General features: G+C 41.1%; 1 protein-coding gene across 6 annotated transcripts in view; it reads right to left on the bottom strand.

Moving 5' to 3' along the window:
- Positions 1-26,418, bottom strand: part of LOC123844098 (chromatin remodeling regulator CECR2) — a 171,470-nt gene extending 145,052 nt beyond the window's left edge. For 4 of the 6 annotated variants that reach the window (XM_045874140.3, XM_064591766.1, XM_064591764.1 and 1 more), the window contains exon 1: positions 25,940-26,417. In XM_045874140.3, coding sequence (XP_045730096.1) covers positions 25,940-26,065 — 126 coding nt within the window. In that variant the 5' untranslated portion in view covers positions 26,066-26,417. Of the gene's footprint in view, positions 1-25,939 lie in introns of all 6 variants that reach the window. The other 2 variants (XM_064591763.1, XM_064591765.1) reach the window with 1 other exon arrangement.
- Positions 26,419-27,852: the final 1,434 nt, after the last annotated feature.

The raw sequence follows: 27,852 nt of genomic DNA, 5'->3' as shown, positions 1-27,852 counted from the left end.
TACAACTGAGCTAGACTATTCCTCTCTTACAAGCCACTGTCCAATCATGTCCAGTTAATTCTGCCTCCTATTCTCACATCCGGCCTCTCATCAATCTCTCTTATCCTTTCTCTAGTTCTGGTCCTGTCATTTCTCACCTTCGCTATTATAATAGCCTTGGAACTTGTCTTTCTGGTTCCGGCCTTCCCTACTAACAGTGAAGTGAACTTTCTATTCTCTGAAGAGTATTTATCCATTCAATCAAATATTTATTGCACACTGATTATACACTAGACTCATTCTAAATAATCATATCACTCTCCCCTGCTCATACTTTTACAGCTCATGACCTACACAGATTTTCAAACAATGCTTCACTTTTATCTGTTTCATATATTGAGTTTATACAGATTTTCTTTGTTAAAAGGAAATTTGATTCAAAGCTTTAACAAAGTGATTCATAGCTTTAAAAGTCTGAAGCCCCCAACCTTCAGGATAAAATCTAAATTAATCAGATAGTCTTCATATCTAATCATCACCTCATTACTGACATAGTCTCATCTCTTGCCACTCCTGCCAACCTTGCAAATATGCTCATGCAACACCTGATATTCCCCAGTCTTTCTGATACACACTCTCTTCCATGTTCCCACAGACACTGTTACCTCTGCCAAGTGACCCTTTCTTTCCACCTATCCAACTGCTGATTCATACTTAGCCCTCCAGGCTCTGTTCAAGCTGTGAAACCTTCCCCATTCCCCTAGACAGGCCTCACTATTTCTTCCACTGTAGTTTGCACACTTCCTTTAAAAAAAAAAAAAAATCTTTGGGGCGCCTGGGTGGCTCAGTCGTTAAGCGTCTGCCTTCGGCTCAGGTCATGATCCCAGCGTCCTGGGATCGAGTCCCACATCGGGCTCCCTGCTCAGCGGGAGGCCTGCTTCTCCCTCTCCCACTCCCCCTGCTTGTATTCCTGCTCTCGATGTCTCTCTCTATCAAATAAATAAATAAAATCTTTAAAAAAAAAAAATCTTTGTACTATTACCACCACCATTTAAAAATCTATCTCTATAATTTTTTCATTGATCTAAATTTTACAGGCAGTGACCATGTCTTTTCACCACACTTTCTAGCACTGGTTAGTGTACAGAACTATCCCCTCTCAGGGATAACCTTACTGAGAAGAAGAGAAACCTATTAATATCATTCACTTGAAAAGGTAAATTTCCTGGGGCCCCTGGGTGGCTCAATTGGTTAAGTGTCTGCGTTTGGCTGGGGTCATGATCCCCAGGTCCTGGGATCAAGCCCTGCATCGCATCAGGCTCCATGCAAAGCGGGGAGCCTGCTCCTTCCTCTCTCATTCTCCCTGCTTGTGCTCTCTCTGTCAAATAAATATTTTAAAGATAAATTTGGTTAAACAAGTGATCAAAATAAGCATCACTAATAGTAAACCACTTGAAATTATGGAGCTTCCCATGTGAAAATAAGTAACCACCACCATCTACAAAGTAGTTTTACCAAAAATGTTTAACTTGAATCTATCTAATCTTGAGGATATAGAAAAATCCAAATGTGCGATACTCTATAAGAAAACTGGTCCAGGCTCTTCAAGGAATTATAAAAAGCAAAAAGTCAAGGAGACTATTCTACATGAAAAGAAATTAAATAATATCAAAGTGCAAAACATGAAACCTTGATCAGATCCTGGACCAAAAACCAACCAACACAATGATGAAGATTATTTTTGTGACGGGGGGCAGGATATCTGAATATTAGATTAAATAATATTATGGAAAATTTTTTTAAAGATTTTTTATTTATTTTTTGACAGAGAAACAGCGAGAGAGGGAACACAAGCAGGGGGAGTGGGAGAGGAAGAAGCAGGCTTCCTGCGGAGCAGGGAGCCCCATGCAGGGCTTGATCCTGACCCTGGGATCATGACCTGAGCCAAAGGCAGACACTTAAAATTTAAAAGTTTTATAATATTATATGAGTTCTGTAGTATTATCTAATATTATTTCCATAATATGGGGCTTAGTCATTAAGGCAAACACTTAACGACTAAGCCCCATATTATGGAAATATTATAATACTACAAAACTCATATAATATTATAAAACTTTTAAATTTTCTTTAGAAGCTTTAATGGTATCGTGGTTGTACGGGAGAATGTTATTTTTATGTTGTTCTTAGGCAATGTACACTGAAGTATTTCAGAGTGAAATGTCATGATGCGTAAAGGACAAAAAGTGAATATTTGTGTTTATATACAAATGTGTATATACACATGCACACACACACACACACAAAGAAAGAAGATAAACAAATGTGTTAAAATGACAACTACTAAATCTAAATGAAGAGCATGTGGCTCTTTGTTGTACCATGCTTTCAAATTTTCTGTCGGTTTGAAATCTGTAAGTAAAATAAAAACGAAGTAAAAAAAACAAATTTATATAATCAAATGACCTGTCTATGAAGTATCAAAGTAACTGATTTATTAGTTCCTCTTCTCCACTTAACAGATTTTTTTTTATCATTCAGGCACACCCTAGAAGTTTTAGATCAAGTGTTCAATCTATACACTGCAAAAATCCAGTCACCCTATGAATAAACGCAAAGCACTGTAAAGCCAGGGAAAGTCCACAGTTTACTACTCTCCATACAGAGCTCTCTAAGGCTGTAAAGCCTCGGCTTGCTACTTACTGTTTGTCTGCTTCAAGCTTCTGCTTCTCTTCTATACTCTGTTCATGTGGTTACAAAAAGGCAGGACATAAAACAACCTGGACCATCAGAAGGACTAGTCCTTTCATCTAGTTCTGCCATTAACTAGCCAAGTAACCTTGGGCAAGTTATTCAGTCCAAATTCGCTTGGCCTGCATCATTTAGATGAGGAATGATCACCAAAGTACTTTCTAGCTCTGAAATTTTTTTTAAGATTTTATTTATTTATTTGAGAGAGAGAGCACAAGCAAAGGCAGCTGCAGAGGGAGAGGAAGAAGGCTCCCCGCTGAGCAGGGAGCCCGATGTGGGGCTCAATCCCAGGACCCCCGGATCATGACCTGAGCCCAAGGCAGATGCTTAACTGACTGAGCCACCCAGGTGCCCCTGAAATCTTTTGAGTTTATGAATCCAGTCTTACTTTCTTTTTTTTTTTTATTCTTATGTTAATCCCCATACATTACATCATTACAGTCTTACTTTCTTAACTGAATTTTTCACTAATTATAGTTTCATATGCAGGTCTAAGAAACAAGACAGAGAGATATTTGTGTTTATTTTTTTAAGGTTTTTTAAAGTAATCTCTACACCCAACATGGGGCTCAAACCTACAACCCCAAGATCAAGAATCCCATGCTCCACTGACTGAGGCAACCAGGTACCCCCAGAGAGATATGTGTATATTTTACTCAGTTACTCAATGGTAACATTTTGCAAAACTGTAACATTACAACCAAGATATTGTACCGATATCATCTACCAATCTTATCCACATTTCCCGTTTTTAATTGTACTAATTTACGTATGAGTGTGCATTCATAGCTTTTAATCCCATTAATCTACAAAGTAAGCCATTAGGTCCTAGAGGAATCAAAGATAAATGAAAAACTAATTGTGTGGCTTTTTAAATTATCCTGTACCAGAGCGCTTGGGTGGCTCAGTTGGTTAAGCGTCTGCCATCAGCTCAGGTCATGATCTTGGGCTCCTGGGATCAAGTCCCACATCAGGCTCCCTGCTCAGCCGAGAGTCTGCTTCTCCCTCTCCCTATGCCTCTCTCCCGCACCCGCACCCCCACTTGTGCTCTGTCTCAAATAAATAAAATCTCTTAAAAAATAATAAGTAAAAAATAAATTATCCTGTACCAACTATTCTGATAATCTATTCTTTATTTTCACCATCAAATTACACTTTGCAAAACTAACACACTGTAATGTTAATGCTTCTGCAATACCACTGCAACCAACTTAGGAGGAAAATCCCTTTCAATCAACCTAAAAGAAAGATTTGTCTTTTGCAATGTGAAATGATTCTCTATGCTGCAGAACTGAACTGGAAAAAGAAATCAGAACTCTGCCTCTAAAAGTTAGCCCAACAGACTGTCCTAGGCAAAAACCATTCCATGCAAGACAGAAATACCGCCTACTTCTTAGAAATTAAACAAGGAGCAATAAAAATACTTTCTACACACTATCAATAAAAATGCATAAAAGCAACCCTCAACCTTCTAGAAGAAAACATGGAAGAAATTGTTGCAATCTTAGGTTAGGCAAAGATTTCTTAAATACAATGCTAAAAGCATAACCCAAAAAAAGAAAAACTGGACAAATGACTTCTCAAATTTAAAATTTCCTGTTCTTCAAAAGACACTGTTAAGAGAATGAAAAGAAAAGCCACAGACTGGGAGAAAATATTTGCTAAGTTTCTATCTGATAAAGAACTTATATTGCTAGAGGGGTTGGAGGACTGGGAAAATAGGTGACAGGGATTAAGAAGTATAGGTCATGAGGATGAAAATAGAGCACAGTGGACATAGTCAAAATACTGTAATAATGTTTTGTGGTGACTACACTTATAGTGAGGAGCACTGAGTAATGTATAGAGTTGTCATATCAGTATGTTGTACACCTGAAGTTATTATAACATTGTAGGCCAACTATATTCCAATAATAAAAATAATTTCTTAAAAAAGAGCATACTGAAAATACAGGAAAAACTCGCAAAAATCACTATTAAGTGAACAATACAATTTTTTTAACAGATGTTAAGATTTTAAGAGATACGTCTCCAAGTGTATGCATGGCAAATAAGGATATGAAAAGATACTCAGTATAATTAGTCATTAGGTAAATGTAAAATCAAACCACAATGAGATACCATCACACCTATTAGGATAGATTAAAAAACAACAACAACACTGACAGTAACAAACACTGGATACAGAGGAACTGAAACAGTGCTGGCGGGAATAACAGAACTACAGAAGTGTTTTCAGAAAGTAAACATACACTTACCATATGACTCAACAATCCTGTTTCTACCTATTCACACAAACATCTGTATGTGAATGCTTAAGCAACTTTACTCATTATCACCAAAACTAGAATCAATTCAAATATTCTTTTACTGGTGAATGAATAAACAAACTAGTTAATCTTTAAAAATAAATAAATAAAAAGTAATACAAAATGGATCAAAGACCTAAATACTATAAAACTATACTACAGATTATAAAACTTTTAGAAGAAAGCATAGAGGTAAATGTTCATGACCTTGGATTTGGCATAGGATTCTTATATATGACACCAACAGCATAAGGAATAAAAGAAAAAATAAATTTCAAATTTTTGTTCTTCAAAGGACATTGTCAAGAAAGTGAAAAGGCAACCCACAAATGAGAGAAAATATTTGCATCTCATATAACTGATAAAGAACTTCTATCTAAGATATATAAAGAACTCTTATAATTCAGGGCCCCTGGCTGGCTCAGTCAGTAGAGCAGGTAACTCTTGGTCTCGGGGTCATGAGTCTGAGCCCCATGTTGGGAATAGGGAGAGTTCACTTTAAAAAGGGGGGGGCACGAGCCCAATGTGGGGTTTGTACTCATGACACTGAGATAAAGACCTGAGCTGAGATCAAGAGTCAGACACTTAACTGACTGAGCAATCCAAGTACCCCAACAACCCAATTTAAATGGGTAAAGGATCTGAATTGATATTTCTCCAAGAAAGATATACAAATGGCCAATAAGCAAATGAAAAGATGCTCAACAGCATTAGTCATCAGGGAAATGCAAATCAAGACCACACTGAGATACATCACACTAACTAGATGGTAGACTAGAGTCAGGTAATAAGATAACAAGTGTTGGTAAGGATGTGGAGAAATTGGAACCTTCATATACTGCTGGTGGAAATAGAAAATGATACAGCCTCTTTGGTAAACAGGCAGTTTCTCAAATGATCAAATACATTTACCATATGACTCAGCAATTCCACTCCTGGGTATATACCCCCCAAAAATGAAAACATAGGACCACACAAAAACTTGTATACCACTCTTCACAGCAGCATATTCATAACTGCCAAAAGGTAGAAATAACCTAAATACCCATTAACAAGTAAATAAAATATAGTATCTCCATACAATGGAATATTAGTCAGCTATAAAAAGGAATGAAGTACTGATACTTGATACAACATGGATGAGCCTTGAAAAAATTTACACTAAGTGAAAAAACTGGTTAACATTAGACCACATACCATATGATTCCATTCATTATGAAAACTTAGAAAAGGGGTATCTATAGAAACAGTTGATTAGTGGTTGCTTAAGGCTGGGGGAGGGGGTAAATAGGAAGGTAGAAGTGGTAACAGCAAAGGGAGGTTCTTTCCGAGGTAAAGAAAATGTTCTAAAATTGGGGTGATAATTGCACACATGTAAATGCACTAAAAACCATTAAATTTTACACTTCAAATGGGTAAATTATGTGGTATTGAATTATATCTTAATAACGCTATTCAACTGTATACTCAGTGATCACTATAATCCACAATACACTGATTTTTTTTTTAACAATTTTACTGCATTATAATTTGACTTCAAAATAAATATGGGAAGGGACACCTGGGTGGCTCAGTCGGTTAAGCATCTGACTCCAGATTGGCTCAAGTCATGATCTCAGGGTTGTGAGATCCAGCCCAGCATCTGGCTCTGCGCTGGGCTTAGAGCCTGCTTAAGATTCTTTCTCCCTCTAACCCTTCCCCTCACCCGCCCCCCCATGCATACTCTCTCTATATAAAAAAAAAAGGGGGGGGGAATCACAAAAACATCTTTATTTAATTCCTTTCTCCCAAATGATTCTCATATTATCCTAATTCAAAAATCTAAATTGAGAAAATAATTTAATAATCATCATCTGTTGAGGGCACCTGGGTGGCTCAGTCGTTAAGCTTCTGCCTTTGGCTCAGGTCATGATCCCAGGGTCCTGGGATCGAGCCCCGCATTGGGCTCCTGGCTCAGCAGGAAGCTTGCTTCTCCCTCTACCACTCCCCCCTGCTTGTGTTCCCTCTCTTGCTGTCTGTCAAATAAATAAATAAAATCTTAAAAATAAAAAATCATTTGTTGAAATCCACTTGTGCCAGGCCCTCATATTCCTTAGCTCATTCAAATCTCATAATAACCCTAAGGAATAAGTGAAGAACTTGCCAATAAAGACACAGGCTCAGATGGGTGCCTGGGTGGCTCAGTTGGTTAAGCAACTGCCTTCGGCTCAGGTCATGATCCTGGAGTCCCGGGATCGAGTCCCGCATCGGGCTCCCTGCGCGGCAGGGAGTCTGCTTCTCCCTCTCCCACTCCCCGTTTGTGTTCCCTCTCTCGCTGTGTCTTTCTCTGTCAAATAAATAAATAAAATCTTTAATAAAAAAATAAATAAATAAAGACACAGGCTCAGATAGGTTAAGTAGCTAGCTGTGCAGACCTTGAATACAGTCTGGACTGGAGCCAGTTATTCCAATAATCGGTCTCTTTTTTCCATATTATTTCACCTAATATACTTTCAGCTTGAAATTTAAATCATTTTATTTATTTATTTTTTAAGATTTTATTTATTTGACAGTGAGAGAGTAAGAGCAGGAACACAAGCAGGGGGAGTGGGAGAGGAGAAGCGGACTTCCCGCTGAGCAGGGAGCCTGATGCAGGACTCGATCCCAGGACCCTGGGATCACGACCCGAGCCAAAGGCAGACGCTTAACAACTGAGCCACCCAGGTGCCCAATTTAAATCATTTTACCAAATTTTCTCTTAAAAACTATTCCTTTAATAGCCAAACACAATGTATGAACCAGGGTAGAAGTGGGGACAACATATGTAAGTCATTGTGGGGAATAAATGAAGATATTTGAATATGGACTATTTACTGGATATTATTATAGAATTGTTAATTTTCTTAAAATGTGAAAACACAAGGGGCACCTGAGTGGCTCAGTCGGTTAAGTGTCTGCCTTCGGCTCAGGTCATGATTCTGGGGTCCTGGGATCGAGGGGTATTGGACTCCCTGCTCAGCAGGGAGTCTGCTTCTCCCCCTCCCTCTGCCTCTCCCCCACACCAACTGCTGCTCTCTTTCAGTCTTGCTCTCTCTCAAATAAATGGGTGAAATAAAATAAAATAAAATAAAATAAAATAAAAGCAAGCACACTATTGTGACCATATAGAAGAAGGTCCCTATTCTTCAAAGTGCATGCCAAAGTATTTTCTTGATAAAGTATCATCACAATGCCGACTTACTTTCTAATGGTTCAGCAAAAAAAGAAAACATAAAGCTGATGTGGTAAAATGTTAACAATTGGTGAATCTAAAGTAAACAGAGTGCAGGGTTCACTTAGATTTATCTCTCTGAACGTCACTGGAGGATGAAATTTGAAAAAGTGAGATCTGAGGCTTTAAAGAATGATTTCACTCTGAATACTGTTATATCATTGTACATTCACTCTAGAAAATTCCCAACAGAAAAAAACATTTTATAAAATTGTATTCTTATCATGCTAAAAACAGTTTTGAATCAAACACTTAGAATCCATGAATGAAAACTGAATGCCAACTTAATGATGGAGGGGTGCCTGGCTAGCTCAGTTGGTAGAACATGTGACTCCTGATCTCAGGGTCTTGGGTTTGAACAACGTTGGGCGTACCACTTACTTTATTTTTATTTATTTGAGAGAGAGCGCTCTCGCGCACGTGAGAGCGAGCACAAGGGGGTGAGGGATGGGCAGAGAGAAGCAGGCTCCCTGCTAAGCAGGGAGCCCTACAATGATGCAGGACCCTGGGATCAGGATCTGAGCTGAAGGCAGACACTTAACCGGCTGAGTCACCAGGTTCCCCGTATCACTTTTTTTTTTTTAAAGATTTTATTTATTTGTTTGACACAGAGAGACACAACGAGAGAGGGAACACAAGCAGGGGGAGTGGGAGAAGGAGAAGCAGGCTTCCTGCCAAGCAGGGAGCCCGATGCGGGGCTTGATCCCAGGACCCTGGGATCATGACCTGAGCCAAAGGCAGAAGCTTAACGACTGAGCCACCCAGGCGCCCCTCACTTACATTTAAAAAAAAAAGGAATGATGGAACTTGAAAACACCTATTTGGCAACTATGATGTAATCAGTGAGCCAAAGAATCATTCATGGATTAAAATTACTAATGGGTGAAATTCTGATGAAAAACAGGATGTTTACATAGTATTCCCCCCACCACATATGTATTAATTATAAGGGAAAAACAGTAACTTCGCAGTGGTGAGACCTGGCAGATACCATCTTAAACCAAGTGATCAAAATGATAACAACCAGCAACAACGAGACCAACTGGCATCACCATAACTCCTGATATGATGCACAAAGAACACCACACAGTTCTTTAGCATTCCTGCCAAAACCACAGTACCTGAATCTAATCATGAGGGTACATTCAATGAACCCAAACTGAGCAGCAATCAATAAAATGTACTCTTCCCAAAAGGTCAAGGTTATGAAAGACAAGCTTAAAAACCATTCCAGATTAAAGGAGCTTAAAGAGACCCAATAACTAAATGCAATGCATGATCCTAGATTAAAAACCTGAACCACAAAAATAATTTCTAAAATACTATATTAAAAATGTATAATAATAAATAAATTATATATATTAATATTATTGGGTAGGTTGGTAATAGCTGATACATTACCTATAGATCTTATTTAGTATTAATTTCCTGATTCTGATAACTGTACTATGGTTATACGAGAGAATGTAAAGGGGTATCATGTCTGCAACTTACTCTCAGAAAGTGAAGGGGGAAAAATTATTATATGGGTAGCAATAGTGGATGAATGGGTGGATGGATGAATGGATAGAGGAGGAATGGTGGGGAGAAGAGGGAGGTAATAATAGAGCAAATGGGGAACCTGGGTGAAGGGGCTCAGGAATTCTTTGTACTAGTCATACAGCTTTTCTGTAAGTTTGACATTATTTAAAAATTAAAGAATGTTTAAAAAGTGCCAGCCAGTTTTACAGGAGAATGGAAAACCAAAGGTATTGACATACTCTGCACATAATTTAAGTATTAAGAGAAAAAATTGATTTCTCTCACTTCTAAAATGTCTAAAATGTCGTTTTTCCTGGGGCACCTGATGGGCTCAGTAGGTAGAGCATGTGACTCTTGGTTTCAGGGTTGTGAGTTTGAGGCCCATGTTGGATGTAGGGATTACTTAAAAAATAAATTTAAGGGCACCTGGGCATCTGTCTTCAGCTCAGGTCATGATCCCAGGGTCCTGGGATCGAGCTCCACATTGGGCTCCCTGCTTAGCGGGAAGCCTGCTTCTCCCTCTCCTACTCCCTCTGCTTGTGTTCCCTCTCTCGCTGTGTCTCTCTCTGTCAAATAAATAAAATCTTCTAAAAAAAAATAATAATAAACTTAAAAAAATGTTTAATGTCATTTTTCCTGACTCTATGCTCTCTACAGTTTTGCTTAAGACTCCTTTTTAATGCCATGATATTAACAAAAACTTATTTTCACCTACTTCCAACAGGCCCCTAAAGAACCTGCACTGGCTATCAGTTTTCCTCTCTCATCAACACTACCATTCAGTTCCTTTACCAATAAAGTCCTTGGCATTTTACTGAAGTCGAGCTTTCTGGGTTCAGTTCTGGGTTCTGCCACCTGCTGACTATGTGACCTTGAACAAATCACTTCAGGTCTGTGTGCCTCCGTTTCTTCATCTACAGGGTGAGATAAAGGTGATGTCTACCTCATGGGGGAATTAAAAATAGATAAATACAACTTAATAGCAAAAAAATGAACAATCTGATTTAAAAATGGGCATAGGATGAAAGTAGACATTTTTCTAAAGACACACAAATGGCCAACAAGTACATGAAAAGATGCTCAACATCACTAATCATCAGGGAAATGAAAATCAAAACTATAATAAGATGTTACCTGATACCTGTTAGAATGGCTATCATCAAAAAGACAAGAAATAACAAGTATTAGCAAGGATGTGGAAAAAAGAAAACCTTTTTGCACTGTTAGTGGTAATGTAAATTAGTCCAGCCACTACGTAAAACAGTATGGAGGTTCCTCAAACAATTAAAAATGGAACTACTGCATGATCCAGCAATTCCACTTCTGAGTATATCCAAAGGAAATGAAAACACTATCTTGAAAAAAATATCTGCACCCCATGTTCACTGCAGCATTATTCACAATAGCCAAGGCCTGGAAGCCATCTAAGGGTCCATCAATGAATGAATAAAGAAAATGTGCTGTACACATACTATGAGAATATTATTCTGCAATTAAAAAAAAAAAAAAAAAAAGAAGGATCTTGCCATTTGGAAGAACATGGGATAGACCTTGAGGGCATTATGCTCGGTGAAATAAGTCAGACAGAGAAAGACAAATAGTGTATGATCTCATTTATGTGTGAAATCTTAAAAAAAAATAAAAACAAAAACTCCACCAAACTCACAGATACAGAGAACAGATTGGTGGTTGCTAGAGGCAGAGTAGGGGGTGGCAATATGGTAGTCAAAAGGTACAAATTTCCAATTATAAAATAAATAAGTCCTGGGGATCTTATGTATAGCATGGTGACCACAGTATACAATACTGTACTGTATATCTGAAAGTTGATAAGAGGTTGTTTTTTTTTTTTTTTTAATAGGCTCCATGCCCAATGTGGGACTTGAACTCATCAACCCTGAGATCAAGAGCCACATGCTCTACTGAGTCAGCCAGGCCCCCCTAAGAGACTAGGTCTTTAAAGTTCTCATCACAAGAAAAAAAATCTGTAACTATATGTGGTGATAGATATTAACTAGACCTATTGTGATGATCACATCATAATATATACAGTATCGAATCATTATGTTGTATACCTAAAAGTAATTATGTTATATGTCCATTATATCTCAATTTTTAAAAATAGATAAGCTGATGCATGAGAAACACCTGAAGCATGCCTAGAGCACCCACTGTGGGCACCAAATTCATGTTAGCTTTTATCATAAAATAGATTAAAAAATGACTGAAGAAAACTCAAAACTTATGACTTCAAATAGGAAGTAATAACAAAAGTCTAAGGCGCCTGGGTGGCTCAGTCAGTTAAGCGTCTGCCTTCAGCTTAGGTCAGGATCCCAGAGTCCTGGGATAGAGTCCCACATGGGGCTTCCTGCTCAGCGGGGAGTCTGTTTCTCCCTGTGCCGCTCATCCTGCTCTTTTGCTCTTGCTCGCTAGCTCAAATAAATAAATATTTTTTTAAAAAGTAGTAACAAAACTCTAATGATTAAAAACACTAATCCTGGGGTGCCTGGCTTTCTCAGTCAGAAGTGCTTGTGACTCCTGATCTCAGGGTCATGAGTTCGAGCCCCAAGTTGGGTGGGTTTTGTTTATTTATTTATTAAAAAATAAATAAATAAACAAAAATTTAAAAAATAAAAACACTAATCTCATCTTGGGGGAAAAAATTTCTGTTCATGATTATGATAAAAAAACAACTAAAAATAACCTCAATGCCCCACAGAAGACTGGTTAAATAGATGAGAGTGCCAATACGTTGAAGCCAGTAAAAGTCATGTAGGAACTGAAAGTAATATTAATATATGTAATATTATTAACTAATATTAATTAATGTTAGTATTAACTAATATGTAATATTATTAACTAAATAAAACAGGATCCTGTTGAGTATGTAAAAGTATGATCCTACCTTTATAAATATTTAATGTCCGCACATAAAGAGAAGTAAGGAAGGTGTCAGGTTCTTTGGGGGGTAAGGAACGCAGACTCCCTCAGATGCTTGGGGGTTTCTACAGGATATATACCAATGTATGGAGCTGGAAACTTCAGGTTAATTCCTCTAATGCTGGGTCTCTGGCAGTTTCTGCTCTCTCATATGCAAGATTTTTTTGGCTTGCGTCATGGCTTCTCACGGTGACCTTTTAGCTTCTTTTCCACACTAACTCGATAATCCTTGTATTTCCTAGGTTACACTCTCAAGAACAGTTATTTGACTGAACCACTTCATCTTTTCTTGCAAGATGTGTTAGATTACTAGCCAGGATATAGATTTACTTGACCCAGGAGGAGGGAGAACTGCCAGATATCCTCCAAAATTTTTTGTAGAGCCAGTGGGGAGATAAAAACAAAAAATGCCTTCAGTTGTACTGTAACTTCCACTGGATATGGGGAATGTGTTAGTAGAACACTTATCATTAATACTTGTCTTATTTGTAAATAAATGCCCATTTCAAAAGGATCAGAGAGTCGCATTAAGCATCAGTCTTACAGATCATTAAATACTTAACAAAAGAGAAAAACTAAAAACTGAAGTATTCCAAACAATCAATAGTTAAGCAAGAGTAAATCTAAAATTCTAAAGATAAAAAGGGTACATTTCTGTGTCTGAATTTTTATTTTACTAAACAGGAAGCTAAAACACTGAGCAACTGACAATCTTAGGGTGGGGTAACTACCAGCCCCCTCCCAATAATCAGAGAGAGAAAGGATTGCTGGTATAAAACATGGAGTAGAATTTGGAAACAGGCTGGCTTTTCTTTAAAAAAAAAAAGGTTCTACAATTGATTCCCTGGGTACAACATTAAAATGTTAACCATTAAGAACTAAGATTTCTTTTTGTGATGGTTATATATTATTTGTTTATTTTTTTTTATTAACACATAATGTAGGTTATATATAATCTTGAAAAACCTTTTTAAAGTTCCTTCTTTTCCACCAGTCTCTTAAGCTTCCTATAGAACTCTCTACCTCTCTCATTCCAGGAGAATGCAGTTTTAGCCTCTCTTCCTCTTTCAGGCTTCTCTGAAGTCATCTTTGACCTCTTCAAATCACCAACTCAATGGCTGTTTTCAATTGTAATTTTCCTGTACTTATCTGCATCACTCAGCAATGCAGACCTTGGAGCTGCAGAATCCATCCTGTGACCGTGGGGAGCACCACTGCTCAACTGCTAAACTATACTCTTAAGAGCTGCCATATCTGCCAGGAACCACATTCCTCCAGATTATGTTACAGGCTGGTCCAAAGCGTTTTAAGTTGCTGTTAGTACGACATTCTTTACTTGCAGCCAAAAACATCCTTAACTGATTCAACCTTCTTTATGCATCCAACATTATTGATCATCTAGTCCTACCTGTTCTTCAATAATGCCAGTGATAAATGTCCTTTCCTATTACCACTACCTTTAGCATTTCACACTCATTCCACTCCAATAGTTAAACTAGTCTTTCTTCCTTCACTCTGTTCTATCCCAGCTTCCAATACCAGATTTAATCTAAAACATTTAGTACACAGGACATTCTTAGTCTAAAATTTTGTTGTCGTTCTTGTCTTAAGCTTCAATGCCAGTGAGCCTGGTATTCAAGGCTTGCTTCAATGTCTGGCCTACTATTTCTCAACCTCATTTTTTATTAGCTCTCTATAAGAAAAGAACTCTCTGATCTAAGTAGATTTTCTGACCTACTCAGTATTAACCTCCAAATTCTGCCTTCTCCAGGAAGCATTTCGTTCATGATCACTGCCTGCCCCTGAATTCCTACAGAAGTCATACAATCTATAACTCTGGCACATAACGTATGTTTTACACTATCATTGCTACCCACCCACCTTTTTTTAATGTACTGTAATTCCCGAGGGCAGCAGAAGAGCAATCTTGTCACATACCTCTGCAACCCTAATATTAATAATAAAAACAAAAGAGAGACTGATTGGGATTTGAGATTTTCCTCTTCCTTTTAATTCCACTATTACCTGAAAGAGTTGCAGATTATAGAAATACACATAAAGTTATGAGGATGGGCTCCATCACTGAAAGTGATGAAAATCTAGGGTTATGAGAACACAAGTATCCTCACCATCAATTAGAACATCCCGCTCCCAATCCCCAATGCCCTGTAAGGAGGCCTGCTTTAACACCACAGTGGAAAATGAGGGGAGAAAAGTCTTTCAGAAACAACGTGGGGAAAAAAAATTCAAAGTCAGACCCCTGATGTCAACAGGTGAAATTTTTCTTTAAATCACCTTTCCCCCATATAACAGTGTCTCCTGAACAAAGAACTTCAAGACACTGATTATAAAAATTGTCTCCCACACCTAAAATAATCTGCAAACACAACTTTCAGGGAGAAAGAAGAGACACAATAGGGAATTGGGGAGAGAAAAGATTTGCTAAAGAAGTAGATCTGTTAATTTAACACATTTTCTGTCAAGCAAATCAACTATCCTTAGGACCATTGTTGCTTAAACAATGAACACTCAGGGAAGGGGTGTTCATTAAAAGGAACTGGTCAGGAAAAAAAAACACTCTTAGAACCAACCAGACTGCTTAACAGCATTCGCAATTTTAAGAACTTATTTCATTCTTAGGAATTATTAATTGGAGGTGATTTAAAGGTTCAACATTAAAAACATGAAGTGGTTAGTGCAATTGTGACCCTAACACTTCCTCTATTTTCATTAATTTTTAGAGGTTATGGGTGGGGGGAGGGGCACAAAAGGATGCATACAGTCTGCTATGACAACCATTCACACATTTAATTCAGGTGGCCACATGCCTCGGTGACATATTGCTAAGTCAGGCAGTTACTCTAGCAAACCCACTCTTGGGAAAAAGTAGAACACTGCTCCTAAGGAGTGTGGGCTGTAGAATCAAAGCTAAAAGCTGACCATTATAGTATGAAACGTAGAACATGACATTGCTTAAAGCCAACCAAATCATAAAGGTCACATGAGGTCAGGGACTTTAAACAGGAGAACAAAATACTGTATTTCATATATTTTTACATAAACCATATTCCATTTTAAAGGGTTGTGTGAGTAATAATGTGCAAAACAGAGCATGTAACAGAATTATTCTGAGGGGTCATTCGCCCTCCTGAAGGAGAAAACTGCTTTTGGCTGCAAAAGTGATTGACTTCACCCATTCACCCAACTTATTTATACAGATTCTGGAATTTAATACCCTGATTCAGGCCAGAAATTCCATCTTCCTCCACCACAGCCCAAAACAAACCTAGGACATCAGTAGACTAGCACAACAATGGAGTAGGGGAGAAAAAAAGTGTGGTCAGGCCTTAGCTCCTAGTCAAGAAAGATAAAGAACAAAAAAGAAGGTGCTGAATACCTGTAGGACCAAATACCCCAAGATGGCAAAGATGGACGCTGGGACGGACACTCAACTTAAAAGACACCTTTGGATGCCACAGACAATTGACACCATCTCCCTGAAGTTCCACAGTCTCTTTCTTCCAAGAAGTTTAATCTCTAAGTCACCATCACAATACAATTTTTTTTCCAAACCAAAATGAAAACCTACTTGGTCCATAAACTATTTTGCCATACTTGCCTACAAAGAAAATCCAATGGGAGAAATCATGAAAAATACTTAAGAGCGAACTCAAGAAAGGTTCAGTGATGGCTGTGTTCTAAGGTGAAAATTCTGATGGAATAATAAACTTTATATAACCATATACCCATATGTCTCAGATATGTAAGCGTACGCATGTGCACACACACCCCCCTTCAACTTAGGTCTCACTGAACTTTTGACCTGGTCATAACTAACCACCCCACGGCCCATACTCCACTGCGCAGGGCTCACTGATATCTGTCAAGAAGAGCCTGTGCCCTGACAGCCAAAGGCAGTGCAGAAGCCAGCCTGAGGCTATAACACAACACCCCTCTTCCCCAACAGTGCCAGGCAGCCAGGCCTTGACTAAGGGAGGCCTTTCAGGGATCCAGTTAATCCCACAACACCCTCTCTACTGCCCCCAAACCACTTCTTCCCTCAAATGACTCCCCGGGATAGAAAAATATTAACAAAACATCTGCTTTCCAGTTTTCTGACATGCGCGATTACTACTGACATGCCCATCTGCGAGCAACTTTAACTTCCTTTAAGTTTTATAAACAAATATACTAAAGGTTTGCATTTAAGAAAAAAAATTACTATCAGAAGGAAAAACTCATCTTCACAGTGTCCCTTTTATACGATGACCAACTGCAGTGTTCCCCCCTTATACCTTAAAGCAGTAAATCTCAAATGGAGGTGATCTTTGGGGCCCCCCAGGAGGTATTTGGCAATGTCTGGAGATAATTTTATTTGTCATGACTAGGGATGCTACTGGCCCGTAGAGGGTAGAGGCCAGAGATGCTTCTAGACAGCTTAAAATGTGACAGCTTTTCCACAACAAAGACTTATCTGATCCAAAATACAAATAGTGCTGAGGCTTTTAAGAAACCCCACGCCTTAAAAGAAAACCAAAGAATCCTGAGCTCAATATTATCATCTAACAATTTTTTCTCAATTATAAGAATTACTCAAAGACTTTTCCCAAGTTTTCCAATATAAATTAATACAGGTTAGAGAATAATGTAAAGAAGGTATAATAAAAGCATCCAAGGAACAGCATCTATTGAAATATGAAAATACAGGGGCGCCTGGGTGGCTCAGTCGTTAAGCATCTGCCTTCGGCTCAGGTCATGATCCCAGGGTCCTGGGGTCGAACCCCGCCTTGGCTCCTGCTCGGCGGGAAGCCTGCTTCTTCCTCTCCCACTCCCCGTTTGTGTTTCTTCTCTCGCTGTCTCTCTCTCTCTCTCTTTCTGCCAAATAAATAAATAAATAAATAAAATCTTAAAAAAAAAACAAAGAAAGGTAACATGGCTTTCTAAAAAGATTGCAATACCAAAAGAGAAGAAAGCCACATGCCTGAAGCTATAACTGGGTTTCATTCAAAGTATGAATGATGTTAAATATAAGTAAAGAAACAAAAAGTGAAGGGAAAATAACCCGAGACCTTTCCTCCAAAATTCCTCACAGTCTCAAAATACAAAATCTTAGCTCAATATGAGGACCTTGGAGGTAGTGAAAATTATCAATCAAGTCCTAAAATCTACCTTCAAAGTAGTTGTCTGCAGACAAGATTTCCACAGAAAAACAAATTCATATAATGCACAAACACATCAAGTATGGATTTGCACCTTTCATCTGGTACAAAATTAATCTGTAAAACATGTATCCTAATACAGGTCACAACCTTGACCCTAATAAGAGAGGTCAATGACTTTCTGAATCAATTAATAGTGCTATGCATGCTGAAAACTATTCCTAGAATGACAGAACTTAAGACCTAGGAAAATCTAAGAATCATCTAGTCTAAAATTCCCATTTATGTATGGGACAAACCAAAAATCTGCCTAGGATCACAACTCAAGTTAATGACAGAGGCGGGCCCACAATCCAGGTTTCTGACTTTCTGCTTGATTCCTTTTGAAAATATGTTCAATCACACCAACTAGATCTAAAACCATAGTTAGAAGCTGCGCAGCCTGTCCCCTTGGCTCTGTCCACACTGAATTTTTACCTAAACCAGCCTTTGCACCTGCAGTTTTCCAGCATTCTGCTAATGTTCCTCATTCATACTCCTAACACACAGCAAGAACCCAGCACCAAGCCTCTCCTGATCAAAGGGCAGACAGTCCGTTGTACCAAATGGTGCCAAGGTGTATTTTAGGCTATCCTAACTATGTTCCAGAAAATTAAGCAACACTGAACTGAACTTCCGTCATAAAGCAAGCCAGATGGTAACATAGGCTGTCCTTCAGAGATGAGAGGGTATTGCCCTTTCTATGACTGTGGAAGCTCCCAACTACCCCTCTGAAGGTTCATATGGTTGGCAATTCTAGAGAGAGAGAAATTTTTAAGTGATCTCATGCCCAACGTGGGGCTGAACTCACATCCCTGAGATAAAGAGTCGCATGGTCTACTGACTGAGCCAGCTAGGCACCCCTCACTTCTGGAGACATATATATGATAATGTTCTCTGAGAGAACATTCTCCCCTTTCAGGATTTCAAACTGCATAAAGATTTGCCCCTCTGTAATTCACATCTGTGCTTGGGCTTTACCCCTAGGAGAAGGAACAGATCTTGAATTTTTACAAAATATTTATCATCTGCTATCTTACATTAAATAGAATAGCATCACAAACTACTAATTTTTTTCTTTTAATTTTTTATTGTTATGTTAATCACCATACATTACATCATTAGTTTTTGATGTAGTGTTCCATGATACATTGTTTGTGTATAACACCCAGTGCTCGATGCAGAACGTGCCCTCTTTAATACCCATCACCAGGCTAACCCATCCTCCCACCCCCCTCCCCTCTGGGACAAACTACTAATTTTTATCATTTTAAATCACTATCTCCTTCAGTCCTGCTCAAATGCCATCTTCTCAGTGAGGCCATACCTAACCAGCCTATTTTAAATGACAACAACCCACCCCCTCAATTGGGCCTCCGTAGGCCTCCACACTGCTTTGTTTCTTAATATCCTCTGACATACGACCATTTCGAACTCATTTACTGTCTGCTTCCTTCCACTGAAAACAGAGCAGATAGTTTTGTGTTATATTCACATCTGTACCTCCATTACCTAATACATTGTGCTTAGAACATAGTGGATGCTCAATAAATACTTGCTAAAAGAAAGGGAATCAGGGTGCCTGGGTGGCTCAGTCAGTTAAGTGTCTGCCTTTGGCCCAGGTCATGATCCCAGGGTCCCAGGATCGAGTCCGACGTCGGGTTCCCTGCTCAGCAGGGAGCCTGTTTCTCTCTCTACCGCTCCCCCTGCTTGTGCTTTCTCTCTCTTTCAAATAAATAAATAAATCTTAAAAAAAAAAAAAGGAAAGAAAGAGGCACCTGGGTGGCTGGGTCGTTAAGCGTCTGCCTTCAGCTCAGGTCATGATCCCAGGGTCCTGGGATAGAGCCCCGCATCAGGCTCCCTGAGCGGCGGGGAGCCTGCTTCTCCCTCTCCCACTCCCCCTGATTGTGTTCCTTCTCTCGCTGTGTCTCTCTGTGTCAAATAAATAAATAAAATCTTTAAAAAAAAATTAAAGAAAGAAAGAAAGGAAGGAAGAAAGAAAGAAAAATGGAATCATGAACTTGACTGTACTTAGTTCAGCAGAAGTTTTAAAAGGGGGACACTGGGTGGCTCAGTTAAGCATCTGCCTTCGGCTCAGGTCATGATCCCAGGGTCCTGGGATCGAGTCCCACATTGGGGTCCTTGCTCAGCGGGGAGCCTGCTTCCCCCTCTGCCTGCCCCTACCCCTGCTTGTGCCTGTGCTGTCTCTCTGACAAATAAAATCTTAAAAAAAAAAAAGTTTTAAAAGGATCTTCTATACCCCACATTATTTTTTTTTTTAAGATTTTATTAATTTATTTGAGAGAGAGAGAATGGGAGAGAGCACATGAGAGGGGGGAAGGTCAGAGGGAGAAGCAGACTCCGCGCCGAGCAGGGAGCCCGATGCGGGACTCGATCCCGGGACTCCAGGATCATGACCTGAGCCGAAGGCAGTCGCTTAACCAACTGAGCCACCCAGGCGCCCTAAAAAAACTTTTTTTACAGATTTATCCATTTGGGGCGCCTGGGTGGCTCAGTTCGTTAAGCGACTGCCTTCGGCTCAGGTCATGATCCTGGAGTCCCGGGATCGAGTCCCGCATCGGGCTCCCTGCTCGGCGCGGAGTCTGCTTCTCCCTCTGACCTTCCCCCCTCTCATGTGCTCTTTCCCATTCTCTCTCTCTCAAATAAATTAATAAAATCTTAAAAAAATAAAATAAAAATCAAAGAACTCAAAATTTACACTATGGAGGCTTGGCCATTACTTACAGGTCTAGTCCTTCGTTTTAGATAATGAAATAGGAACAGTGTGATACAATAGTAACAACAAAGAATTTGTTATCAAAGAACCTAAGATCCAGGTGAGAGTCTACCTGTAAGCAACTCAGCCTCTAAATTTCCAATCTCCTCATCTATAAAATGAGGATAATTCCTACCTCATGGTGATGGTTACAGGTAGCTAAGGATTAAATGAGATACTATTTGGGGACAGCTGGCTGGCTCAGTGGTGGAGCATGCGGACTCTTTTTTTTTTTTTTTAAGATTTATTCATTTGACAGAGAGAGCCCAAGCAGGGGGAGCAGCAGGCAGAGGGAGAGGGAGAAGCAGGCTCCCCACATTTGGAAAATGTACCAAGTACTGTGCAAATGTCATTTATCATCAGGCTATTCCGACCTGTCCAAGGTCACAGAGCTAGTTAGTGGCGCAATTAGAGTAAGAATTCAAGTTTCCTAACTCCTAGTCCAGTGCATTTTGTGTCATAAATCTAGGCTTCTGGTTCCCCTATTCAAGGTCAACTTATTCTTTCATCTAGTTCAGGCTTTTCAACCTTTGTACGGTTGGGTACCTCTTTCAGAATTCTATGAAAACAACGGTCCCCTCTCTTCCAGCAAAGTGCATATATGCACACCAACACAAAATCTCCAATAGCACATTCCTATAGCCCATCCACAGGCCCAGGCTCCAGAACGGCTGATATGACTGATGCACTAATAAGTTACTCTCAGCAATTCTTGTTTCTTGTTTTCATGCAATAATTTATGCCTTGGGGCGCCTGAATGGCTCAGTCAGTAGAGCATGGGGCTCTTGATCTCGAGGATGTAAGTTCGAGCCCTATGTCGGGTACAGAGGTTACTTAAAAAAATAAAAATTTATGCCTTGGTGACCTTGATAAAGGGACCGGATCCAAGGAAACACCAAGAGTGGAATTCAGGAATCTGAATTAAAGATACTGCCCCTAGACCATCATGCCCATTACGTGAGAGACTTTACGTACATACAACCACAACCAGGAAGGAGATCCAAGGCAGGTGGTAAAGGATTCAGTACTCAACAGCAAGAAGCTCAGGGAAAAAAGCAGACACGACAATCAGATTATTTTTACCACGCTGCTAATACACAAACTACCATGACCATTTTCAAAGAGCCACCTAGAGGCACCAGTCTCTTCTCTAGAGGAAAATATTCCCAAAATGTTTGTGACAGGATTTCTGCCCAGAACGTCACACCCATCATGAATAACTCCAGACCAGATTGTTCAGAATTATTCTACACTCCCTCCCCTTACTTTGATCAAGACACTACATTCACTGTAAGGAGCACCTGATAAGGGGGGGGAAAATCAGCATTAAATCTTTACAGAGGCCAATTCACCATTCTTCATTTCTCAAATTGGGAAAAAACTTAACCAGCCTAACCCACTGGAATGTTAAACAATTATAAAATACTTGATTTAAATGAAATGGTTCTGAAATATTAACAGATAATCTTCTGACGCAAAGGAGGAGTTATGAGCTTCTTTAGTAATCTCCCAGTTGGAAGTTAAGCACCTAGTTGAGTAGGGGCGCTTAATAATACCAACCAATGAATTCAGTATCATTAACCTACTGTTGTCCAGCTTTACTTCAATCTCCTCATCTAAAAAATAAAAACAGTACCTAATCTAAGGCACAAATACAGTGTGAGCATATTTGGGAATTTCTAAATATGTTAACAGTTAATAGTTTTTATCCCTGAGTGGAGGGATACAATGTTAACAGTTAACAGCTTTTATCTCTTAGTGGTGGAATTATGGGTGATTTTAATTCTCTTACCTACACTGTGCTATAATTTTCAAGGTTTATATAACATCGGTATTATTTTTCAAACCAGTAATTCTGAACTTAAAGCATTATCTACACATTCACAGATTTTCCATCTGATGATTACAGAATCCCTAAAGAAATCCTGTACATTCAAGGTTGATTAACAGAATAAAAAGTTTTCTTACAAGCAAAAATAAAACTATCCATGTTTTGGGGACCAGTTCTGTAAGTGGGAGGTCTTGACCTCTTGCAGAATTGCAGCATGAATCCTCCCAGCCCTTCATCTACCTAAGAGATTACTTCACTCTAGGTAAGTAGAAGCCAAGTCCTTGAGGATTCCACTTCCTAAATTTTCTAAAAATCCATGAGTTCAGTTTGGTGGTCAAGGATAAAACAAGATCTTTCCATATAGCTGAAAACTGGTTTCCTAAAAAAGCTGATATACAACTTCTACCACTTGGTATTATTCATCATTTTTACCTTTTAAAGTTGCAGTAAATTAAGATGGTGGGAGCCTTTCCAGCTGGCCTCACAAATACAACTCAGCATCAGAATTGGTTTTTTGTTTGTTTTGTTTAAGGAAGGTCTTCTATTGTATCATACACTCGTTAACCAAGGGGTTTTTTCTCAAACTGTCAGGACAATAAACTGTTAGATTAAAAAATCACCTAAGCAAAAAAAAATAAATATATATATATATATACTGGAACGAAAACTGATGCTTTCAGGGGCGCCTGGCTGGCTCAGTCAGTGGACCATGGGACTCTTGATCTAGGTGTTGTGAGTTTGAGCTCCACATTAGGTGTAGAGATTACATACATACATACATATATAAATCTGATGTTTTCAGTGAGTTCTGCACTGTCATGAATCAAATTTGTTAGAAGCCTAAAAAAGACTAATTTTAATTTCTGATAACTATTGAAAACTTTAAGTTACAATTTGCATTAACCATGTCAAAACAAACCTCACTTTGAGAGGATTACCTGGGAACTGCAGAAGTTAAAAAGTCACTATCATTTGTTACCTACCTACTGAACTTCTCCTAATAAAAACAGTATGGATAATTATAAAAATGCGCATATGGAGTCCAAATATTCATTCGTGTTGCATGTATTTCAAATAGCATGCAGTTTAAAAACAGTAGTGTCACTTCCAAGAATCACTCCAATCAAAAGAGAGATCATCTCAAATAGCCCAAATTATTCCCCTGTAACAATGATTTTTCACTTCTGTTATTCCTACAAATTTAACCTCTTTGATCAGCTTACATTTCCTTTAGGAATTATACCAGCTAATACTTAAAAACCACAAGTTTATTTCTTAGATTATAAGACAAGTTAGAGATCTGTAACAATTTAAGGCACAATTAGTTACCTCTATTTTTCCATCAACAAAATGGGAATATATGGATTTTGGAAGATACACTTTTCCACAGTATTTTTAGAATGGGTCCTTAAGCTCTCAACTTGTAATTCAACATCACTCACCTCAATTTTATTATCTTGCAAGGAAGAAAATGGGCTAGGGAGCAAGTTTACCAGCACCCCATATGGGACAGTTACAAGCAACACCTCCCACAACAGCCACCATTTTGAGCAGCAGGACAGAATTAAACTACTCACGATTTTATACCAACTAAAAGAAAACAGTATTATCAGAATAACTGTCAAACATCTCTTGAACTTAAGCATTCCCAAATCTTTCGTTTTTGTGGCCCTTTCTCTTCTTCATCAATAAAAACAGTTATCCTACTAACATTTTTAGTAAAGATCATGCTTGTTACAATTACGTTCAAACTTTGAAAGCAAACGCTATGTGCTATCTAAAATGCCCAAGTTATTACATCTTTCTAAAAACAGAAGCCTACGATTTAACCACATTGTTTTTTCAGGAACTAAGAATCGCCAAAAGCCAGAGAGTGGTCCGACTTTATCAGCCTACATTTTGCTTCATTCTCCCACCGTACCTCTATCTGATCTTTTTATTCTCAATTTCACTTAACTCTGCAACAAGAGCAAGTTCCAACACTTCATTCATATGAGAAACAAATATTTCCGCAAACAACAATGAATCTAAAAATAAAGGTGAGGCAAATAACCTAGGAATAAACGAATTAAAATCAACCCGAAAATGGCAGAAAGTAGGATAGGTGGGGGTGGGGAGGCAACAACAACGATTTGCTCCTCCAAAAGAGTAATTCTTATTTTGATTACTCCATTGGCGAACTCATTGGCAGAACTGAAAAGAAAAACTGACCAACAGTTTCCCTTTTACCTTTGTCCAAGGCAAAAGGTGTTAAGTCCACTACATATATATCGCCAAAGGAGGGCAAGCAATTCAACCTGCCAACCAATCAAATATTTCACACCCCCTTCCAAAAATAAAAATAAAAGAAAGGACGGCGGATGCTGGTTAAGGGCTGGCTGCTCGTCTGGGCCGCCGTCGTGTACATTCCATTCCTCACACTCCCGCCACCATCCCTGCTACTAGGACCCCCGATTTTAGTCCGGTTATCACAAAGCGCCGGGTTTGAAAGCACCTTCGGCCTGGCCAGAAAAGCCATCCCTTTACTCCACGCCCGCCCGGAGGGATAATGGTGGCGAAATCAACTCAAAGAGCTCCCGAGGTCCCCGCATAAAGAGAGCTGTACATTCCGAGAAAAGGCGCTGTTAAAGAATAACGGAGTCCTAAACTTTCCCTCTGCATCCTCGGAGCCCCGAGCATGGGCTGAGCGCCGGGCGGCTCCCCGGAGGAGAGCGCGCCCCCCGAGCCCAGGCCCCCATCTCCGCCGGCCCGAAGTTAACCCAAAGCGCCCCCGAGAGTCGCGGGCCTTCGGCAGTCTGCAAAGTGCGATTCCCCCTCCACGCGCCCGCGGAAGTGGGGGCGAGCCTCTCCCCAGCACGACAGACCCCTCCCCCAACCGGCCGCAGGCCGCCTCCCGGCCCGGTTCGAATTAATCCAGCCCGCACCCCGTCCCCGCCCGGAGCAGCTGGCTCGCCGCTTCAATGGCACCGGGCAGGGAGCGCGCGCACACACTCTCCCCACACACTCAGCCTCCTGCCCGAGAAGTCCCGGGAGAGCCGGCCCGGTCCCACTCGTACAAAAGCGCACTCTCCCCCGCCCTCCCGTCGCCCGCTCCGCCTCGCCCCGGAAGGCGCGGGTGGGCACGGCGGCCACGAGCGAACGTCCCGAGCCCGGACGCCGGCACTTAGCGTCCCCTGCGGAGCCCGGCGGGGCCCCCGCCCGCGCCCCGGCCCTTGAGCGCCTCGTGCCCCCACCTCCGAGCCCTTCCGCTGCCTGCGGACTACCAGCCAAAAGTCTCCGCGTGCCCCCCGCTCCCTCCCGCACGGTGCTCCGGGACTTCCCGAGGGGGCAGGGGAGAAAGGGGCGCAGGGTGCGCCACCTCGCCCGCTCCTCGCGGCCACTCACCTCGATCTCAAAGTCGGGCAGGCGGAACGCGGTGCGAAAGAGCGAGCAGAAGTGTGCGATGGCCGGGACTTCCCACCAGGAGCGGAGCTCGCCCAGCCCGGCCGCGCCGCCCTCCTCCGGGCACATCTCCCAGGCGCGGCGGTGGCGGCCGCCCCGAACCCTAAGCGCGCCTCGGCGGCCCCACGCTGCCCGCGCACCGCTCGCCCGCCCGCCTCAGACTCCCGCCGCGGCGCAGCGCCTCAGTGCCTCAGTTCCTCGGGCGGGGGTGGCGGCGGCGGCGGCGGCTACTCCCGCTGCTGCCGCCGCTCGGCGAATACATGAGCTGAGGGCGGGCGACCCGGGCGGGGGGCGGCGGCTCGGGGGCCCGAGTTACTGAGGCGGCTGCTGCTTCGGCTGCCGACGGGGTCCGCGCGCTCGCCCCATCCTGCGGCTGCGGCTGCGGCCGCCCCCAGTACCATACAATATAATCATCTCACCGCTGGGGAAAACAGATGGGGCTGGGGGGGGGCGGGGGGAGGGAGCCGAACAGAGGGCCTGGGGGAGGGGCCGCCCACGAGGAGGGGGCGGGGCTGCCCTCACCACAACAACAACCCCCGCCCCCACTCCCCACCCCCAGTCCGGACAGCTGCATTGGAAGAGAGGGGGAGGGGAGAGGGAACTGAGCACCCCAAGAAAGAAGAGGAGTGTGACTTGAAAGGAGCGAGGCGCACCCCATGAACTGCCCTGGGACTCACTCCGCTTTCCAGGTGTTTGGGACTGAGGAGTTTAATGACTTGGACCAATGAGGACAATAAGGGTCTCTCCCACCCCCCACTTGGCCTTAGTGGTCGCGTCCTTTTAAAGAGCCCGCTGGGTGGTGCTTTCGGTAGGGGCTAGATCCAGAAACACGCACGTGTAAGAGTTCAGTTATTATTGGTGCTGAGGGTAGCACCGGAGGACCAGTGGGTTGTGCACCCCAGAAATATGAGGCCTGATGAAATAAAGTAATTTCCACCTGTTCTCAAACACTTTTATTCCATCCAAGAACGGTGTTTCAAGGAGCTCTAAAGTGGCTCTTTTCTCCAAGGAAAGAAGGTGGTGGGGCTGGTTAAGCTGGAACCAAGTAGGATGGAGGCTGGAGTGCGGCGGGAAGGGTGGGGTAGGGGGAGGCACCAATCAGCAGCCGTGCGCGAAGAGCGACACCCCCACCCATCCACCCCAGGGAATGGACACGTGTGACCGCCCTAGAGAAGACGAGCTTGGAGCCCTGCAACTGCCCTGGCTGCAGAAAAGCTGCCAGGACGAGGGCGCACAATGTAGTTCGAAAGCTGGGGGGATGGGAAACGGGAGATAGTCTGAGGAGTGTACTCTGGCAGGGGTGGAGATCTGCATGCCAGGCTCAGGGATTGTACTCTATCTAGGAGAGGAGTGTGGAGGCGTGTGCTTTCGAAATACTAAATTATGTAGTACGTTACAATTCTGCTAAGTCCGAAGGAAGAAAAAAACACCTCAAAGACAGACTAGAAGTGTACAAAACCTACAATGAATGCCCAGATAGTTGTATCGGTCACTGCAATTACGTTTTTACTACTGGATTCTTCTCAATCTCTGAGGGCCTTAGCTGGGTTCTGTATCCACCTCTCAGGAAACACTACCCCTGACGTTTCCCCTAAAGTAGTCAAGTACTTACTGAGTGACAGGCACAGTCATAAAGTGTACAGTGGCTAAATCAAAGATCCTCTTCTAAGCCCTGAGCAGTGCAAAATCGGGAGAAAAATCATGAAAGAATTTATGTGATAGATGTTGGAGTGGGCGGTCTGGAAATTCTCCCCCACCCCCTCCTCACTTTTTTCTGGTCATTTTAATAACCTGTTGTTTTCAAAAAGCAGCATTTAAGAAAAAAAAATTCTCAAAGAAAATATATTTAAATGTAT

This window comes from Mirounga angustirostris, unplaced genomic scaffold, assembly GCF_029215605.1.
Source record: "Mirounga angustirostris isolate CCGP_5_RB_7025 unplaced genomic scaffold, mMirAng1.0.hap1 SCAF_5, whole genome shotgun sequence".
In the NCBI taxonomy this organism is placed as follows: Eukaryota; Metazoa; Chordata; class Mammalia; order Carnivora; family Phocidae; genus Mirounga; species Mirounga angustirostris.
This window is presented reverse-complemented; position numbering and strand designations above follow the sequence as displayed.